At 34.3% G+C, this 22,087-nt stretch overlaps 1 protein-coding gene across 3 annotated transcripts in view; it reads right to left on the reverse strand.

Moving 5' to 3' along the window:
• Positions 1 to 22,087, reverse strand: part of CSMD1 (CUB and Sushi multiple domains 1) — a 1,051,612-nt gene that overhangs the window by 308,229 nt on the left and 721,296 nt on the right. For all 3 annotated transcript variants that reach the window (XM_031504428.3, XM_021551131.3, XM_085576363.1), the window contains 3 exons: positions 14,764 to 14,851; positions 8,087 to 8,211; positions 3,906 to 4,027 (listed from right to left, as the gene is read on the reverse strand). In XM_031504428.3, coding sequence (XP_031360288.2) covers positions 3,906 to 4,027; positions 8,087 to 8,211; positions 14,764 to 14,851 — 335 coding nt within the window. The remainder of the gene's footprint in view (positions 1 to 3,905; positions 4,028 to 8,086; positions 8,212 to 14,763; positions 14,852 to 22,087) is intronic.

Consider the following 22,087-nt stretch of genomic DNA (forward strand, 5'->3'; position numbering starts at 1 on the left):
GTGCTTTGTGAGATAACAAAGAACTATAGGAGCATAAAATATTCGGTAGCACTTGCCTCCTTGTGCTGTAAATGTGGGTTTATGGTCTCATTACCAACCCCATCAGGCTGCACAGCGTCTGTACAAAGATATTTTAAGCAGAATACTTGAAAAATGAAAAAAAAAATGCACAGGGGGAAAAAAAGGAATATAAGCAAAAATTCAAGGACATTTTTCAGGTATGATATACTATCAATAGTTGCAGACACTCCAGGAAAAGGGGGAAAAATGTCTGCACACAAATATTGATATTTTTGATTTACAAAGATGACAATTTAATAGTGAACAAACCTAATAGTTCTTATCAAGGGAATTACAAATAATTTGTAGAACAAAAATGTAAGAAAAAAAAGTGGAGATTTAGTTTTAGGATTTTATTAACACAGTGCCAGAACGTTCTCATTTGATACACACTCTGTAAGGAGTACTTCAGAAAAAAACCCCAAACCTGAATTAAATGAGAAAATAGTAATGATTTTATGTTGCTCTATTTCTATATTTGTATTGTGCAAGTAAAACATTCCAATATTTATTTCCATGTGTATATATATTCAAAAGTATTAACAAATACACTGATTTGAATTCTATACTATGTGGAAAGAAAGTGTCTTTTATTTAGGTATATTTAATGTATATTCAGCTGTGGCTCAGGAAGACTAATTGATTCTCTGTTTAATAAAGTTGTCTGAATCCCTTTTACTATGAAGAAATTGAGTGTAGATATGTTTTTTGTCTGTGTGGAATAATATCACAGCACCAACGGGTACATTGTTATGCTGAATAGTATTGTAATTACATTAAGAAACTATGAATAAAAACTTATTGTTTTATTCTGGTTAAAATTAAAAGTTAATGTTTCAGCTGACCATTCTTTTATCAGTTTTTAATCTCCATTTAAATTATAAAAAACATTAGGATTCTATATTTGAACACTGTATACAAATCTTCTGCTTTCTGAAAGTACATAAAGTGAAAGGAAATAAAAGATTAAAGCTCAACCAGAATACATTGGTGGAGATCAAAACAGCAAAAAAGAAGAAACTGAGGCAGACCAACATGAAAGGAAAAATCACAGGGGAGGAAGGAAATGGTGGAAATTGGAAGTGCATGAGCAGCTAATAAAATTCTCTAGGAAAAAAGCTGGAGGCAGCAACCCAACACACAGCAACAAGTGAAGTATGTATATGGCAGTGGATGGATAATAAATGCCAATAATGAAAGTGAAATTGTACATGGTTTTTACAGTTTTGTTTTCCCACTTTTTAACCTTGAATGACTATCTCTAGTAATTGGGAAATAAAAAGGCACTTATGTGTTAAACAGTTTTGAGGGGGAGAGGTTGTATTTTTTGAGTAGGGAATTGTTTTAGCTATGCAATACAAAAAAATTCAAAGAGGAATAGTCTGGTTTTGTTTTGCAAGATATCAACCAAAATAATGATGAAGTTTTCTGATATACAGTCTGGAAAAGTGTATCTATGATAAAGACAAATACTTTTGCTGCATCAAGTATTCAACTAAAGAGTCACAATAATAGATTTATATAATTCAGACCCAAGCATATACAGAAGAAACATATCACAGTGAGAATATTGCATTTTGCTTTCTTTTGAAAGAATCCTCCATCTGGTATTAGGACATAAGGAAACAGATGCATTAAACTTTAAAAATAGCATACCTTTTCGTATTTAACAAAATCATTGTGATCACTTCAAAGGTTTTGATTTTTGATTTTTGTTTTTTTTTGTTTTTTCTTTACTCTTTTTTTGGACACTGAAACTTTGTTTGTCTTGAGCATTGCATTACCATCTAATACATTCCAACTTCTTCCCTGATTTATGGACTTGTTCTAAAATCAAAGACAATATCATAGCAACATACTGCTAAGTCTCCTTTTCCAGCTTTTCCATTCTTTCATGCATATGCTTCTATAGTTTCCTTCCAGAAGTTTTACTGGTTGTTTTTTCCCCTAAATTGCCATTTCCAACTCAATATGTCATACTTAGATCCATATGAGGCACATATAATTCACACCCTACAGCTAAATCTCAGTGGTGTGAATCTAGCTGATATCCTGAAAGCAAATATGAGATACTGAAGACAGATAAGGCTCAGTAGTTAGTCTCCTTTGCTCAAAAACAGAATGGAAGGAAGGTCAGAGGGAAGGTAAGTAATAAGAAATAATAACTGTCAGCCTGTATGTGGTGCTCAGCAAGAGATTCCTTCCCTGTCAGAGTGTAGTTACACTGATGGTTCTGTAGATGTTAAACCTCCTTTTATGTATGACAGGATGATCTGATCAGCCATTTGGATAGACAGGAGCCTTGTCTATAATGAAACTTTGAAGAAACAAAATGTGCCCACTCTAATATTAAGCCTCCTAATTGGACAAAACACAAGTTTTTAATTCACTGCATATTATTAAATATGCATAAGCTACTTATATGGAAGACAAGTGTCACTAACAGATTATGTTTGAGCTACCACAAACTTTTGAAACAATCCATGAATCAGTAAGATAATCGCACTCAACCCTCCTGAATATTATCATATGCTACCTAGTAAGACTGCTCTTTTAGAGCATATTGCAAGAATGAATTATCTTAAAATAAATTACCTCAAATTCAACCATAACAGTATGTGAATTCCCTAGGTGTGAACTGGGGAAAGATTTCCTAAATAAAAATGTTGTTTTGAAGTTCCCCAGCTATGTGCTTTGAAAGGCAATAAGTCAGAAATACCATTTTATACCAGCATATTTTTATACCAACATATTGAGGCATAATCCAACTTTATATAAATACCTGAGAGCTCAGACTCATAAAACTGTATGTGAAGTTTCCCATCTCACTATAATTAATTGAAATGTCATCATTTGTGTCAATTGTAGTGAATAACTTTTACTTTTTATAGAAGATGGAAATTGCTAGGCTCAAACAAATACTTAATATATCTGTGTTTTGTATAGTGCAGAAAGCACATCCTTCAATAAAAACCTTGTAACTGCGACATAGTCTTTATTTACCAGATCATTAAACTTAGTAATATTGCAGCCCATAGCACATCTACTATACCACAATCAGCAATCAGTCAGGAAAATATGACTGATTTTTCCATAACTTCTTTAAAGAAATCAAGAATACCGTCTTCCAAAAAAGCTGTACAGGAAATATATGTTTTGTAATTATGGAAGTACATATAGATTATACATTCTCTGCCATATAGCAATTCATTTAGTCAGAAGTACAAGATAAGTAAAGTGCTTCTTAGACTTCTCTTTTCTTTTTTTTTTTTTTTCTACAGGTAGGGCATCACCATCCTTTAATGATTTTGCATAAAAACAGTAAAAATATTCTGTTGTGATTACTATTTTACGCATAATTAGATGACTAATTCATAGTTATATATTAAGAATCATTACTGGAAAACAGTGGATTGAAAAGAAATTTTGTAGGTAGTAAAATAACTAACAACAGATGTCCAAATACTTATGTGTAATGTCCAGTTTTTTGCCAAGAAATCTTATGGTAAGATTCATCAGTGATTAAGTATCAAGGTGCAACATGAAAAATTCACTATTAACTCATTTAACAATGTGGAATTTTGATTACAATTTTCTATACTTAATTTAAAAAATGTGTTTAAAACTTGAAAATTTTAAGTTAGACCTATTACTCTGAGTGGGCATTTTCATACATTCTGCTTTTCTCCCCTCTAGTGCTCAATGTATTTTATTAACAACTCTAGTGTTTAAATGAACATACAGACTTGCATGTGTTCATGCATTTGTGCAAATATATATGAAATATTTTTTTAAGACAAATCCAAAACTCTACAGTTTCACTTGAGACAAGAGAAAAAGCATACCTTTTCTGGATCAGTTGTTGTAATGACCCAAACGCAGTGTGCATTGTCTTCATATTGAACTGGATAATTTGGAGATGTGATAATGCCACTTGGTCCGCGTAAATTAGAACCACATGTTCTAGCTAAAATGATAATTAACAAACTTGCTTTAGACTGGATGCTCTGTTAAAAATAAATATTATAAAATCACCACAGCATTAGCAACAACTTGCCATAAAAGTGTTACTATGCTGATATACTCCATAACAATCTACCCTTAAAGATATTTCAGCCAGACAAAAACAATCCTGAAAATTTACCTACAGAGGAAGAAATGAGCACTTTTCAATTAATCTGCCCAACATTTGCAATACTTTATTCTTACTCTATGTAGATTAAACACTCAAAATTATCATATCAATATTCTCTTTGGAGAGAGATTTACCCTTTCCAAATGGATGGAAGGAGCCTTCTACCCATAAATGTAAGAAGGACCAGTATGTGCTCTCCTTCATGATTTCCCCACGACTTGGAGAAAGAAACACATGTATCACAATATTTATGTAACTGTATGTCCTTAACCAAAACATGATCTTCTGTGGTGTCTTAGCTCTTTACACGATAGGAAATGTAATTAGAAAGAAAAAAAGAAAAAAAAAGTTTCAAAGCAGTATTTAGTCTGAGTTTTGTAGAGCAGATTCAGTTGTAAATTCATCACAACCTATCTGCCACACTCAGCAAATCCAGATAGTCAGCATTTAAAAAATATATTACTTAACATATTCAGTTGTCTTCTAAAAAGAAATATGGATCAATTTTGCAAGAATATTCAAATTTCTCAAAATATTTAAGTATCCAGAAGCACTTAAAAATATTTAGACATATAATTTCCAGTGACACAGATTTACAAAACTCAGAATATTTCAAAATGGCACTGTCATGTTTATCGTACTACAGTACTTTGTCAACATGCTAAACAGAGAGTCTAGATCATCAGTCTAGATCATAACATTTCTAAGTACTTAAATATGAATCTCAGAATCTATCCATATATATTCCACTACCTTCTGATGTAATTTAGTCCCTTCAGTTACTTAAGTTCCAGTACAGGCAAGAGGAATGACTAGATTCTTCAAAAACTTGGTCATTCTTTTTCTGAATATTGAAATAAAACACCAAAAATATTTCTGGTACTTTAGAAAATTTTAGTTTTTATCTCTCTCTGTGGCTGCCTCCACTCTGTGTCTGCCTCCATTCTAAAGCATGAAATATCAGTGTTTCTTTACTTCACGTACTGCTGGGAAGAAGCCTCATCTTCTCCATGAATAGAAGTGTGATTGGTACAAATAGGAAAAAAGGTACTAGATGAAAATAACTATCAGATTTTCTGTCATTCCAACACAATATACTACCAGCACTTGGTCCTTTGTTATGATGTTAGAGACTAGACTTTGAGAACTCGTAATAATTCTATGACAAGATTAATCAACTAGGACTCAGTTTTCTGTGGAAATATCTATGTATGTATGCACGGAGAGTGGAACTAGATGATCTTTAAGTTCTCTTCCAACTCTAATAATTATATAATTCCATGTTTATGCCAAAACTGTCTTAATAGCTACCCACAATTCAACTTAAGTCTCAGATACATCACATGGAAATCTTCTATTACAATCCCAGTAGAAGTCTAAAAAAACAACCCTCATCTACGTAGGAAATTCTACAAAAGCATCATTTAACAGTTATTAAGAAGGTGTCTGTACTTAACATGGAAAAAGAAAGACATAGAATCACTTAGGTTAGAAAAGAGGTCTAGGTTCACCGAGTATAAGGCTTAACCTACCACTGTCTAGTCCATCACTAAACCATGTCCCTAAGTGGCACAAAAAACTAATAATATTTATGCCACACTGTGTTGCCTACTAACAATACAGAAGGCTTGGCATGTTGCTGCTATCTTAAGCAATCTATATTCTTTTAATTGAGGGAATAGCAAGGACATATTCATAGGCTCTGAAATATGGATCATTTTCTTTTTAGTAACTTATAGAAATACTATGCCTGCAGGACCATAACCATCACAAAATCTATTACTTTATTTCCAATTCCTCCTGCCTAAGGTCTGTTACAGCAGAAACTAATCCAGAGGTGCAATTTTGTAGAATAAAAAAACAGGTCCCTCCTCTAGCTGGACACAAAGAAGAAAGGCTAAGAAACATGTCCCTTGAAGAGAGATTTTTGAGTCAAGCGGTTACTCTTTTACCTTTCTCCTATTCAAACTTCTAAGATAAGGTTAAAAGAATAGGGAGGGGAAAGAGGTTAAGCCAAGCAAGAGGCACAACTGAAGCTGAGCCCAGAGGTCTGTTTAGGAAATTGAGTGCTTGCAAAAGATTGCATGAAAATGTTAGATAGCCTTGTATACTGCCTACAGAAACCAGGAATTGATTGCTGTAAGGTTTCTGTGTGGAATTCAAGGAAACGGAATTTACAATCATTTATATAAGCACCAAGCAGTTTCCAAGGGCAGTGTCTGGGTCCTCCCACCACTCCCTGCCTGTGACCCAGGTGTGGTGGTGGGGTGGCCCTGGAGCTGCGCCGCCAACATGAGCAGAGCCCAGTGGTGCTGGGGACCTGGGACCCCAGCCACTGCTGTGCTCTTTAAAGAATGTCAGGAACTCGCCAAGGCAAGATGGTTCCTGTGACTTTTCATCACGTTCCGAAGTTCTGAGCTTTGTTAATCACCATTTTTGGATAATTGCAAATATCAGCTTTGTCAGTAAGACTTGTGCTCTCGAAGTCATTAAGCTCACAGCAGTCATGTGCGCTTTATCAGCTTTTTCACTTTAGGTTGATGATAATTTAGAAAATGTGATAAGCACTTCTTTGCACTGTGTATTTTACTATTTTTAATTGGTGCTTATATGAACACTGTGAATCCTAGCATCTTGGAGGTCAGTAAAGGAATTGAGAAAAATACAGACTGCAAATAAAACCTTCCTCTTTCATTCCTCACAATTCCAAATAGGCACGCCATAATACTGACCAAGAATTATACACCATTGAGAAGTAAAGCACACATGTGTTTATATCAGTTGAATAAATCAAATCTGGTAGCAGAAAAAAAAAAATTGGAATTAAAAAATAACTAAGTAATTAAAACTTTTTAGAGATGTATATGAGTTTTATATAAATGAGATTATGTTTTAGCTCATTCTTGAACAAAAAAAAAAAATTAAGTTCAGGTGTTACAAATCCTCCAGTGTTTCTTAAACCAGTATCATTTTCTACCCTGGTAACTGGTATTCTGGTGTAAGATTTTGTGTGTACAAGAAGTATCACTTTGATCTATCTCAAAAGGACAATAAAAGTATCTCTAAGAGTTTGTATTACTTCATTTTCCTTTTACAATTAATAGTGGTGGTTTGCCCAGTTTATCCTGTCTGGTTCTAGGAGAATATAAGGGAATCACATTTGAAGGGTCAAGGCTCTCACTGGCATATACAATCTAAATGTGCAACCCCAAATAATTTAATTTCTGTACATAGAGATCCATTCTTTATTTTTTCCTATACACCTCAGTTCTGATGTACTTTGGCAGCATTTATATATTTTTCTGTGTTTTTGTCACAGACAGTAGATTGCAAACATACAAAACATACAAAATAACAACAAGCCACTTTGTTTATGTTCCTCCAAAAAAGTGGGGCAGGCAGGAATTTAAAGCAGGGGGGTCTAGATGTGAAAACATTTAGAAATAAGTTAGAAGGTTGGGTTTTATGTAAATTTGAGCAAAATAGATGAACAGAAAGGAATTTACAGAAAAATCAGGATTAGGTAAATATCTGGGACTGATAGGAACATAGTATGATTGTGAGAATCTCATATTTGGGAATTAATTTAGAAAAAATTGACATAAACCTAATTAATTAGTTCTACTTAAGGTAAGTTTATCATGACAAAAGGAAGATTAAGTGAAATTAAAACTATTTAAAGGAAATTTGCTACCTAAATCGATACTCTTTCTACAAATTTGATTGCATGCTTCAAGCAACATAAAAATCTTTGTACATTTATAATTATATATACACATATGTGTGCACATTGTTCCCTGTTTTAGTTTGCTTAGTTTTGAATTTCATTGCAGCAGAAACTATAAATTACCCTTCCAAACTTCACAAAAAATTCCAAAGAATAGCAGTTACCTCTGCAAATTGGCCTGTGGTCACTCCAGGCAGCCAGTGTATCTGTCACTCTCTGACAAGTGATGCTCTTAGAACCTTGCAGCACATAACTGTCTTCACAGGAAAACTGTACACTTGCACCCACCCTAGAAGAAAAAGGGCAAAAGGAAGGAAGGAATTAAATCTATTTTAATATCAACATCCTCAAATAAATTGACAAGTTGTAATAGTTCATGAACCAAATAAATAAATTAAGGTGCAAAATTCTACACTATCAGTATTGTATTTATAAAAAACAACCTATACTCTAGGGAAAATGTCTATTATTCAGTTTGCCCACCTTTTAAGGAATACAAAACAATTGTGACACTAAGTTTGTTCTTTTACAGTATGAGTTCAATGAATATACAGATATATATTTTATCTAAGAAAATATATAAACACAATTCTTTCAGGCAACAGAACTTAATGAATAATTTCAACATTGCTATAGTCACTCAAATGAGAGAATAAGCAATTAGATATTGAAATTTGTCAACACATATAACCAGAAAATATTAATTTCAATCAATGGCAGAAATTCATTAAATATTCCTGACCGTGTTGAAATTTCCTCTAAAACATTACATTAAAGGATAATATTTTTAGGACTGAAATTTTACTATTACGTATTATAACACTGAAATGCATCCCTTTGGAATTATTTATGCTGTCCAATTATTATGAAGATTTTCAAAAACTGTATACACTTATGGTCTATATCACAGAGAGTTTTCTTAAACAGTATTGCATATCTGGCTCTATTTATTATTTGTGACGTTCTTTGTTTCCCATAATAATTAACTGGTTATGTCTGTTTTCTTGCACTTTTAAATTTGTATTTGATAGTCCCATGTCATTAACTAAGTGAACTCAATAAAGCAGATTTCTCAGTTTAGCCTCTGTAAGTTATTGAGTCCTAAACACCAGAGGATTGCTATATGGCACTCAGGAGGCTCAATGCTTAAAACTGTGCTGTGGAGAATTGCATATATTGCCATTCACTGTCACGAGCTCATTCCCACCCTTCATGACAAGTATTTTCTTAGCTTCTCAGAGAATCTCCCAAACACTAACTATATTGTTTCTTGGTATTATTATGTGCTTCTATACTTCTTTTCATTATTTCAGGAAATTTTAATAGGATTTTTTTTTTGTAATTTAAAAATTTTTGTATGATGTTTCAAATCTAGAAAAGCTTTCAAAACTGCTTTTCCTAACTTTGTTCTTGAGCTATAAAATTCAGAAAGGCAGGGAAAATATTGGCCTTTTTCTTCCATAATTCATGCAAAATACACAAAAGTCTTGAAGAGTAATGTAAGTTTCTAAAATTGTGTTCATTTTATACTTGTCATAATCTTCAGAACACTCTAAAAACCCTCAGAAAAAGAGACCAAGCATTTTTCTAAATAAATACCTCAAAATAATAAAATTTAGTTAATTTTATTGGTAAAGAAAGTATTACTCATAAATCTGACATTTTAATGCCATAAACTCATATTTTTAATGCCATTTTCTTCTATTTTCTACAATTAGGATCTCTGTAATTCTTTTTCTTGGGAACAAACTCAAGTGGTTACCTAGAAGTGATAAACGAAAATTGAGAACTAAAGTATTTAAAAATCATGTTGGATAAAGATGATCCCACAAGTGTAATGATGCTTGACGCAACATGAAAACCAACATTTCTCTTCAGTTTGCTACTATCAAGGCACATAAGAAGAATTACAAAATTGTGCACATACAAAAACATAGAGTGAAATTAAATGTATAATTATTGAATGTCTCCAACAGCAATTTATAATTTAAAATATCTGAATATCCCCTCCAGAAAGAAAAAAAGGGGTTGGAAGAAAATGAACAGGCGGAATACAAATATTTTTATATCTAATGAAGTAAGGTAAGGATTTTGTGTTTAGATTAGGGTTTGATCATTGTAGAAATACTTTTAAAGTTTATATTAATGTATATATAAAACATCATGCATTAATTAAAGCTATACACTCATGATGATTCAATTTGTTTCAATACAAAACATGTATTTCAGAGGATCGGTATTTTTTTTCCTAATTCTCTGGAAATAGCTTGTATCTAAGGGAAATTAATATGAATTTCATATCTTTTACACAGTGAGTATAATCTTCTGAAATGTCTGAACACAAACTAAGGGACAAAATTAATATGCTGAACACAACATAATAAAAACAAAGAAGAAACATAGCAAAAAAATGTCACATTAAAGAGCAAGGCACAAAGTACTCCAAAACTCCTTATGGCTCTAAGTACGCATCTTAGGAGAGGGGTTGCATCTGGATCACAGTCTAAGATAAAACTATTCACACATCCAAATTGCTGAGTCTTTTCATTGATTAAGCTTGACAGCTTCCCATTTAAAAAGGGGACATCCTTTTGAAAATGTCTTATAGCTTGTTTGATATATGATTTCAAAGAAAAATCCTAGTTCATTTAATATCCACTAATTAACAATGAAAGGTTTTAATTGAATTTGGGGAGTTTTGTTGTTTTTTGGGGTTTTTTTTCACATCTCTACTTCGTTAGTCTCTGAGAAAATCTGTGTGCACCGGAAGTCTTGTGATTTGCTTTATTACTTCTCTCTGTAGACATCAAACACAGGGAAGAAATCTGTTTTCTTATTTTTCTTTTTGTGTTTTAAATTAGAACTCCATCCAAACATAATCTGTGGGTTTGTAAAGAAGGGTAGAATTTGACTGGAAGAAGCTATTTTTTAAAAAAGAAAAAATACTAGCATTAAAAAGTTAATTTAATTTTCAAAATCTGTTTTGAAATTTTAAAATCCATTTTATTTTAAAAGTGTTGCTGAAATTGGGAGAAATTACTAAATTTTCACATTTTCACACATACCATATGATATTTAAGCAAAGCTGAAATAGTATTATTTAGATAAATTTTAGATTTCATTTAAACATTCTACTGGTTAGCAATTTCACATAAATATAAAATGTGATCTTGACCTCAAAATTGTATTAATTATGTTCTCATTACTCTAGCCAAGTCTGACTTGACATTTCTCCCCTAAAATGAATCTAAATATCCATTGCTTTGTTTTAAAATCACTTAAAATCATCTCCCTACTTCCTAAAATGAACACAGTAGAAGCATGGCAAGAGGACAGAAAGAAAAGGTTAAGAATTCAATACCTTTTTTTTTTTCTTTATTATATTAGAATGAATGCCATTATTATGCTGAAAACTATGAAACCCTTTTCAAAGAACTTGTCATCACTGAATCAGTTGGGTCTCAGGCTGTCTGGAAAATAAACCCTCTGCCTTTCCATCAATCCCACTTAAAACATGTCTTTCAGTAGACTGGAAAAGATTTTGAATAATATGCATTTTCACATGTTTTAGTTCAGATTAATATTCACAGTTGTCATTCTCCTGACAAGAACAATAGCTCCTTCTGGTGTTTATACTTGCCTCTTAGAAAAGAAAAGAAAAAAAAAATACTGTCTTTCTTTACTCTCCAGAATACTTTTATTACATTGGAGAAATGCAAGCAGCAGCAAATATTTCCTCTTCTCCTTTGGAAGACCTTGATTTGTCATTTCAGAGAAACAAAAACCAAATTCCAGCCAAAATCTCTATTTAAATGTCCATCTTGATTTAGACAGTTAACTTTAAGATAGATGTTTTAAATAGATATTAACAAACTAAAGTACAAGAAAAACATATGTTGTTGCATAATGAGTTTTTCAGATTATAAGTAATGTTTAAGTGGAAAACAAACTGTTATCATTTCTCTCAAATAATATTCAGAACTGGAGGCCCAAAATATGCACACAATTAATGTGATCAAACTACACAACATGTTTTATTTATCTTATGTTATATGATGTTCCTTGTTGAACAGCTTATGCATTCATTTATCCTCATGAACAGTAAGATACACTTGGTGAAATGAAAATATTATAAGAGTCTGGATGGGATGAAGGAGGTAGGGAAATAGCCTTACTCTCTCAGTTTAGTAAGCTCAAACTGAGCTCATAAGTAAACTCCAGGCATCTAAGATACCTTTAACCCACATTCATTCCTAAAAGTCCATGTTCAAAACATAGTCATTTGCAAGGTTTTTTGACATTTGAGTCCCTTGGATATCTTAAAATGTACTTTGAGCTTTAAGGTTCTTTTGGGTTTTCCCTCTTGGTATTTTTTATGCATTGCTGAGAAATTTGCTGTTGAGCTCTTCCATGTTTGGGTTCACATGTTTTGGATCTTAGAACTGGTTTCACCAAAACTATTTTAGTTTGCTTTCTCTTTCAATTTACAGACTACCCCCTAGAGGTGAAAAGAAGTAATTTTCTTCCTTAACGTTCTCTGAGCTTATCAGTGCTCTTAAACCTGCTGCTGTTTCTTAACAATTGTTCATATGCCACTGATTTGGACCACAACTAGATGAGAATCTGTTTGGCCAACAGTGTATCATGAACACATAGAAGCTGTATGACATTTATAGATTCACAGAATAAAGTAGATTGGAAGAGCACATCATCTAGTCCATTTGAAGCAAGCCCAGTTGGAAGAGAGAGGTCAGAGACCTGCTTGAGTGAATTCTGAATGCCTTCCTGGATGGGGATTCTACAAAAAACATTTTTTTTTTTTAATCCTAAATCTAGTAGTAATTTACCATGTCCCACCTTATGTCCATTACCTTCAGTCCTGTGACTGTTAACTCTTTCCAGAGATGCTTTTCTCTCTTCACTGATAACAAAGTGATCTTAGATACTGTCTCTAATTCTTTCAACTAAGCATTTTTTTTTTTTTTGAGGAATTCAGAAGTGGCATGTTCTGCATCATTGATGGAGGGATACTGAGGCGTGCTGGCACAAACAGGAAAGTAAAATAATCTCCAAAATAAGAGTGGAGTATAAAGGTACTCCTTGGATGAAGACACAGATGCACTTTAATACTTCTTGAAAAAGAGTTACATTTTAGCATCCCATTTTTACCTAGTCTTCTACTGCCTGATGCTTCTTTCTGCAATTCATCAAACCTTAATAAAGACTTAAACAGAAATTGCATTTCTTTTCCTAAAATACATGCCCTTTGGACAGGGGCTGCTATACATACTGCATTTTTGTATCATACGATTTCATTTGCAGTATATGTCTTGACATGTTGAATCAGAACACCTAGAAGAGGGCATCAGCAAACATCTAGAAAACTTGTGTCTCTAGCCTATTAATTGAAATCTTATTTCCCTTCATTATTTTTTAAGCATTGAACTGCTGCCCTGCCACTAATGAAGCCATGACTTTGCATATAACTGAATGTTTTAATGTTAGAGTTCTCTAAGATTTCTCAAAGTCCTTTGAAGATAAATAGAGAAAAACCTGAAAAGTATGTCAGTCAAAACCAGATTTTTAATTTATTTTTCGTCAGTTATGGCCTAGGCTGGAAGAGCCTTGATTCAGGAGGCAAGTTGTATTAATTTGCTTTCTAGAGTCGCAGAGAACTTTGCACAATTCCTTCTAATTCCTCTTAATTGTTCCTGTCTCTTAGGTCTGACTGTCCATTCTCTGCTGAGCAATTTATAAATCTCTGCATGAGCTGGAAGCTCCCATCTTCTTCCTTTGACCCTTTTCTCTGCTGTACCTTCAAGTCTCTGCCTTTTTTCCTCAATGGGGAAAGATCAAACTTCCTCCTTTCTCCATAGAGGTCCATTTGACCTTGTCTTCTTTTTTTAATATAACAAAAGGGGAAAACAAGAAAAAACAGGAGATGGCATTCACATCACAGCCTCAGACACTGAGTTTGCTATAGTTTGCTATGTTGCCCAAGATTTTTAACAGCTTTTACAAAGTGGGAAAACAGATAATACTCTCTGCTTCTTCTGTGGATTTCTGCTTTTTCTCCATAGGTGATATTATTATGGTCTAAAATTCTTTTTTTAAATGCATTGATTTAAAATATAACTCAAGCCAAAATAATTCAAGATATACAATTCAAAAAATCTATTTTGACAAAGGATCAATAAATTTAAAACTAGGGAAATTATACTCATCTATAGTTAAAGACTTAGGTTAGAATGTAAAACGTAGCCAAACGTATCACCATCCTAATAAACTGTTAAAAACAGGAAGGGTAGTGTTCTTTATCCCCTCCATGACTTATCCCTGATAACTCCCTCTAGGGGATATCTTCTGCTAATGGGCCATCAAGCTTCATGGCATGACAGATAAGATTGCATCATCCTATTGTGAGATACTCCACCCAGGGTGTGGAACTACCATTCCTACCCATATAATCTGAGTTTTGGAATGCCACAAGTGGCGTTATCCACTGAACTCCCAGAGGACAAGAGCTACATTAACCACCACTTGACCTTCAGAGGAAGACCAGACCCTTCTACAGGATCACCACTTAAACAGAATCATATCTATCACTTCCCCAGGACTGCAGCCACCATTTATTCAGACTGCTACCACCATGCTGACCAACAGGATGTCAGGTTATATCCTGACTCAGTTTAAGCCAGAGTTTTCTGCCTTTATTTTAATTTTCCTATTAAATTGTAGTTCTGACTTTCACTGGTTTTCTTTCAAACTAGCACACAGGCTGTGTATAAATGTAACAGGAAATACCTCTCTCTTGAACATATAGAAAATTAAATGTGCCTACCTGAAGTCAGAGCCTACTCTCTTCCCATTTTCAGGAATTCCAGGATCAGGACATATATCAGATGCAATTGCATCCCCACCCTGGGTCACTGCAAAATAAAGAAAAAAACATATTAGGCATGCAGTTCTAAAGATGTCTCTTTACATTTCCCATGCATAAACTGCCATTGCCTGAATGCAACCATATTTTACCATTTTTTCTTGAACCAGTGGAAATTATTACCAAAAGGAATATCCACATAATTGATTTATTTCTGTATTATTTATTTTCATTTGTTACAGTAAAAAAAAAAAGTCTTCTGTGGAAAATTATTGATTTTTGACATTCAATCATTCTTTTTATGAATACACTAGAATCCAAAGTTTTCCTCAGACAGGACAAAAAAAAAACATTTCATGAAGTCACCCTCTGAAATCTTCTCAACACACCACTGTAAGGTTAAGAAGTATAAGAGAAAATAAAATCTTCATAATAAAACCAGTCTGTAATAAGATTTAAAATAAACAAAAGGCAAGAACATAACTGTGATACTGTAGAATTGTAGAGCAAGAAATAATATTTTTAAGAACCCCAGAATCATTTAGATTGGAAAAGACCTCCAAGATCATTGAGTCCAATTTTTGACCAATCACTGCCTCAACTGAGGATAAAGTTAATCTAAAAAAATATGCAAGATACCCCACTGAACAATGCATTTATAATCAGCTGAATATGTGTTCATGCAAATGAGGCTCAAATCTCTATTTTTTATTTTCAGTTAAGAAATGAATGACAAGGTATCCTATGCTGTTCTACTCTTTTTGCCCTCCATTCTTTCTCCATCCAGACTGTCAGATAATTAAATAATACTATGCATATAGATGTCCAGATTTACGGTACTCTCAAAATTCAGAACAATTTGAACATTGTCCTCTTTTTTCCTACTAAAATAGAAATTAAGGAAAATGTAAAGTAAGTAGTTATTTTTCAAAAACAAATGATATAAAGCAGCATACCAGATATACAGAAAACCCGAACACACGTGCTTTTATCTTGCACATATACACGTATGGTGCGTCCAGCTGAAAAAAGGAAGAACTGACATAAAGACTGTGTTAGGTTTGCATTACTAGATTTTGGAAGTGGGGGCGGGATGAAGGGGTAGCTTCTGTGAGAAACTGCCAGAAGATTCCTCCATGTCCAGCAAAGCCAATGTCTGTCAGCTCCAAAATGGACCCACTGATGGTCAAGGCTGGGCCATTTAGAAATGGTGGTAACGTCTATGGGATAACTGACTAAAAAAAAAGTGATTTTGTAGTTGTAATTGAAGCCAGAGAAAATCAGGATTAGAATGTGTGAAAGAAGCAGCTCTGCAGACACCAGGGTCAGTGCAGAAGTAGGAAGAAGAGGTACTCCAGACACTGGAGCTGGGATTCCCCTGCAGCCCGCGGTGCAGCCCGTGGTGAGGCAGCTGTGTCCCTGCAGCCCGTGGGGATCCACAGGGACACAGATGCAGGGTCCCGCGGAGTCGTGAAGAGAGAAGCCCATGCTGGAGCAGGTTTGCTGGTAGGACTTGTGACCTTGTAAAGGACCTACACTGGAGCAGCCTGTCCTTGCAGGACTGCACCTCATGGAAGACTGACCCACTCTGCAGCAGTCTGGGGAGGACTGCTGGCCATGGGATGGATTCACATTGGACCGGTTCATGGAGAATTATCTCCCATGGGAAGAACAGCATGCTGGAGTAGGGAAGGAATCCTCTCCCTGAGCAGCAGCAGAAACAATGAAAATAACCCCAATTCCCATCTCCCTGTGCAGCTGGCGAAGGAGGTAGAGCTGGGAAGGATGGAAGGGTGGAAGAAGGTCTTTATAAGGTCTTACTTTACTTCACATTACCCTGCTCTGATTTTGTTAGTATAAATGCAATATCTCTAATTCCAGTCTGTTTTGCCCATGATGGTATTTGGTGAGTGATCTTTCCCAGTTCTTATCTCAACTCATGAACTCTTGATTGTATTTTCTCTCCCCCATCCAGTTGTGGATGGGGGTGATGGAGAGGCTTTGGTAGGTGCCTGGTACCCAGCTGGGGTCAACCCATTACAGTTATATGCCTCCAGTCTTTTGTTTCCTTCATAAAAAATAGATCTAGTAGAAATTTGTGGATCATATTTTCCATCTTAAAAGACTTTTTGGGAAATCTTTAAGAAAAGGACAGAGCATTCTTCCTGAACTTAAAACAAAACAAAACAAAACAAATTTAATTGGAATTTTTTAGCTGCACAAAATAAATTACACAAGTCTGAGTGGATTACAGATGACAGCATTACAGCTGAAAGGTGATGAGAGCTTAGATGTAAAAAGCAGCTGGTTTTCCCACACAGTGATATGCTTTCAAATTTAATACAGCAGCAAAAGGAGTGGTGACAAATAGGATACAGACAATCAGATTTTAGGAACTATAAATCTTCATGTCTGTTTTGGTAGCTTAAGGGACAATTCGTTTATATAGAAATCCAAAGATTTACAAGAGAAGATTCAATGAACTAAAAAATTGTATTACAGCACTACAAAAATACAGCTGAGACAATGCATTATTATGGACCATAGTTCTTGACCTGAGCACAAGTCAGGTCTTCTGTAGAGAAGCAGAGAAGCTGCAATAATTAGAGTATATTTCAGCATTTGCCTTTTTTTTTTTTTTTTTTTTTTTTTAATTTAGAATGTTATAAGAATACAGGACTAATCTCTTTAGCCACATATTTTTAGCACTACTTTTTGTTCTGCACACTTATTCTTTACACTACATCAAGAAAGATTATGATAATATCAGAAATTTCTTTCAAGACCCAACTGAAAATATAAGGTGTTACTTAAAAAAATATTTCCCATGTTTCCTTCTAAATACAGAAGCCAGAAATTAGCAAAATTCCGCTCATCTGGACTTTTGTCCATGTATAGCACATGAAATTCACCATCTTGAAAACTCTCTAATATTAATTTAATTTAATTTTTTTGTGTATGAATAAAGGCTTTCAGAATAATCATATACTAGCAAGTATTCATTTTTTTTTCTGAAAGTTTGATCTTGTAGCTGCTTGAAAAGTGTCAGCACTTAAATGGAGTTATAGTGAAAAACCTGGTCTTGCAACAAAAGCAGCCTACTTCTACACTTATGTTTCTTAATTCTCTCCCCACTAATATTACTTTCACTTTTTCAGAAAAAAAAATGCTCAAATTTTTGCTACTTTTAGCAAGGAACCATAGCGATGTTAGTGGACATGAGATTCAGTTTGGAATACTGAATCACCAGAACACAACATAAGCAAAACAACTGATAACTGGTATGGTTATTCAGCTTACTAACTTTACTCAACATGAACCTTGTGGTAACAATTATTATACAAGGTGGAGAATGCTACCTTTGTTATCATGTTTTAAGGACGTTACACATCACATTGGAGTGAAGCCATCTCCTTTTACAGATCTATGTATATACAAAATGCCTAACTACTTGGGGACATCCGTAAATGCTAAATGAAACCTTAGTCATAGCACAGAATGATCTTCCCAAATGGATGACAACTTTGCAAAATTTTCTTCTCAGCCATTACTGTCACAAGATGTCAACACACTCTCATATGCATATCAGGGCAGAGTGGTTCAGCCTCTTGCTTATCCAGAGAAATACTATCTCTCTGGTTAAGACAGGCATCCTATGTCTGGAACTCAATACATCTTCCTGGATGTCTATAGGCCTTGTTAAACATAGCACAGGTTTTAGCTTCTATTTTCCCCAGTGAATTGTCAAGTGTATTTTAACAGATGGTGTTTGCATGACATGCTGTCATGACAAAATAAATCCCCTGTAAAACAAACCTGCCTGATTTTATCTTTCCAGATGGGGAAAAAAAAAAATATATATATATATATCTCAAATCAGTAAAACTATTTATTGCCTTTACTGGTTCAGAGACACCAGGGACTTCAGCTCACTTAAGTATATACTTTTACATTTTAGTATGCTTAAAACCTTTACCTGCCAGTATTTTGTAATTTAACTAAAAATTATGTACTAAGATTTATTTTAGCTCCAACATTAATCATTCATACTGAAAATAAATGAAAAGGTGCCCAAACAAATTCCTGTCAGAGACATTTGTCTTCCTCTGTTAGAATCCTTCCAGGTTTCCACTTTGTCCACTACTGTGAAGCATTATCTATTGCTACTGAAATCCATAATGTGAGGAGCAAGTATCATTGATTTAAGTATCTCACTTTCAAAATATATTTAAACCTTGCAGCCTCTATAAGCATTTCCTGGATACATAATTTCTATGCATCCAGTCACATGCCCAACCTTTCATTGAAAGGTTTAATTTAAAAGAAAAAGACTTTTGTATGCTCTTGAAAGACCCATGCCTAACTTATACTCTTTCTGCACTGTATAAAGTTTCATTTACCTAGGGTGTTAAAAGGTATTCCATGCTTTTTGCATATTTCTTCTGGTTTTTCCCATCTTTTTCATATCAAACTTGAATTGTTTCTCTTTATATTCAAAGCTCATTCACAGACTGAGTGTATTTTAACTATAATTTCAATTTACTTTTAGAATTTAAAAATTTCAAAACAATGGTTTCAATGAAAATGGAAAGTAATATTCCTGTTTAAACTTGCAAAACTTATAAATAAATGTAAAGTATGCAAAACTTTTGGCAAAACTACGTACTAATTATCAGGATTTATCTTAAAACTCTAACAATGTTCCTCTGAAATGTAAATATAAACTAAACATCTATAACCTTGTAATTATGACAAATAAATTTAGGACCAGCCTTTCCCAATATCTTCTTAGTACATTTTCAGTATATCCTCTCTGTTTAAAAAAAACGTTAAAGAGGATATAATTCTGGCTAATATCAAATATTACTTTACATAGATAGTCCCTCATACTGCATCCCAGTTCTTCAAGAAACCATCAGCTAGAGGAAATGGTGAGTATTCCATGAGACTAACATAAAAAAAAATTTTGAAGTCACAGGGCAGGGAGAAAAGTGAGGAAATATTCTACTCAGGTTTGGGTTTTTTTACTTCTTTTTCTAACAGCAGGTTTGAGAACATCAAAGATGCTTCAACCACCACACAGGTCTGTAGTACTGAGACAGAGCATTCTCAGTGGATATGACTTAACTCTGGAACTTCTCAACATGTCAGGCTATTATATACTACAAAACTTAGACATTTTCAGGTCTTTTGCAGAAATAATTGAAGAGTAGCTGTGAGTTCATTAACATGATGGACAGATTTACATTTTGTATACAGCCTCTAGAGTTAAGACTAGTGATTCAAATTTCTACTTGATAAAATCTATTCTTTCTTCACTGATTGAGAATGAATCAACAAGATTTCTTCTATTTTCTCAGTTGGGATAATACAGTTTCCACAGCTTTGGATGTCATCCTTATTGTTTTACTTTATATATGACACAGGAAATTCAGAATTCCTTTAAGATGTTTCACACGCTCTGATTCTAATGCAATAGTAAAGAAGAAAGACTGGGAGTAACTAAACATAAATCAGATTTTAAAATATTGCAATCATAATAATAAACAATTACCACATACATTAACATCCTAATTTAGCTCAGCATATGGAAAGTGTTTAATCAAGGAGCAGTATTAGACAGGAAGAAGGGCTGGTGAAACAGATGTTTCAGGCAGCAATACAAACTAAATGAAATCTCCCTTGTTATAATATCAGTCCTACACCAGCCATGCTCCATCTTCTGCTTTAGATACATTTGGAATCTATAGATACACTAATGAACTACTCAAGCTTATGTAAATTATGTTATGTAATACTTTGAAGGCCTTGACTTCAAAAAAAGTATTTGTGGGAGCTTGTCCTGGAGCAGACTGGCCAGACAGCATCAAGCCTCAAGAAATAAGAAGCGACAACTGATGACATCCAGGCAGCTTATAGAGAGGAGAAAAGGACACTGGGACCAATTGGGAGTGGCCATGCAGAGCAACAACCCGTGGTTGGCCAGAAGATTTCTAGAACATTCTACGAGAGACTATGTATGTCTGTCGGCCCTACTTCAGGGTCTTCTGAAGCAGCCTCTTTATGTTTTTTTTTTGCACCCTTGTTTGTGCCCTTTTATTTATTTAATAAATATCTTCAGTTTTGGCACTTCAGTTATACCCATCCCTTTCTTGTTTCTGTGCCATGCAACCATGCCATCCTCAAGCTCCTGAGACCAGAGGGAGCCCTGCAGATCCCTTGGGGTGTTGTTGCCAGCCCATCTCCAGCTGTTCTGCTGCTATCTGGGTCAGAGAAATCACTGGAGGTTGGACACATGCCACAATAAATATTATTATGTATAGATGTGTTATTCTCCATATCTTTCTTCAGTGGTTATTATGTTATTAAAACAATATTGGGTGTTCATGCTTCAGGTTCCAACACCTACAATTTCAATTTTAACAAGTTATGGCAGTCTCTTTAGATATTTACTCATTCTCTTAGTGGTAACACCAGTCATAGAATAAAAATGGATATCCCAGGTGCCCTCATTCCCTCCATAAAATTTTTTCTGAATACTTTTCAAATGTGACCCAAAATTATAGGAATGACCTTTAAGAAGGCCTTGACAAATACTCCCTGGAGGCTAGACAAAATACCCTAAAATTCCCAGTGGAAAGATTCTGTAAAAAAATGGCAGCTTTTCTAGAACTGAGTGACAGGCTGTGGCACAGAAGAGGGTCACAAAGATGATCAGCAGACTGGAACATTCCTTTTACAATGACAGTCTGAGAGAGCAAAGGTTGTTCAGCCTGGGGAAGGCAGGTTCCTTGGAGACTTCATTGTAGCATTCCAGTACCTAAAGAAGGCTTATAAAAAAGAAGGAGAATAACACTTTACCAGGACAAATATAGATAAGGCAAGGGGAACCAGTTTTATACTTTGAAACAAGAGATTTAGATTAGATGTCAGGAAGAAAATCTACTTAGAGGGTGTTGAGGCACTGGAAAAGGTTGCCCAGAGAAGCTATGGGTGCCACGTCTCTTGAACTGTACATGGCCAGGCTGGACGGAATTTTGAGAAACCTGATCTTCTGTGCCCGTGGTGGGGAGGGGAGGAGGGGTTGGAAATTAATGATCCTTAAAATCCCTCCAATCCAAATCATTCTAGGATTCTATGAAGTTTGTAAACTGAACAAAATTGCTTTGAATGGGTACTTTGCCTCTCTATTATGATGGAAATAAAAGCTTACGTATGTAAATAATAACCTCTTTCCAGTCAAGAAGTCAAACAGAAATGCAATGATGCTGTTTCAATTAAACAA

Source organism: Lonchura striata, chromosome 3, assembly GCF_050655825.1.
Source record: "Lonchura striata isolate lonStrDom1 chromosome 3, ASM5065582v1, whole genome shotgun sequence".
Taxonomy (NCBI): domain Eukaryota; kingdom Metazoa; phylum Chordata; class Aves; order Passeriformes; family Estrildidae; genus Lonchura; species Lonchura striata.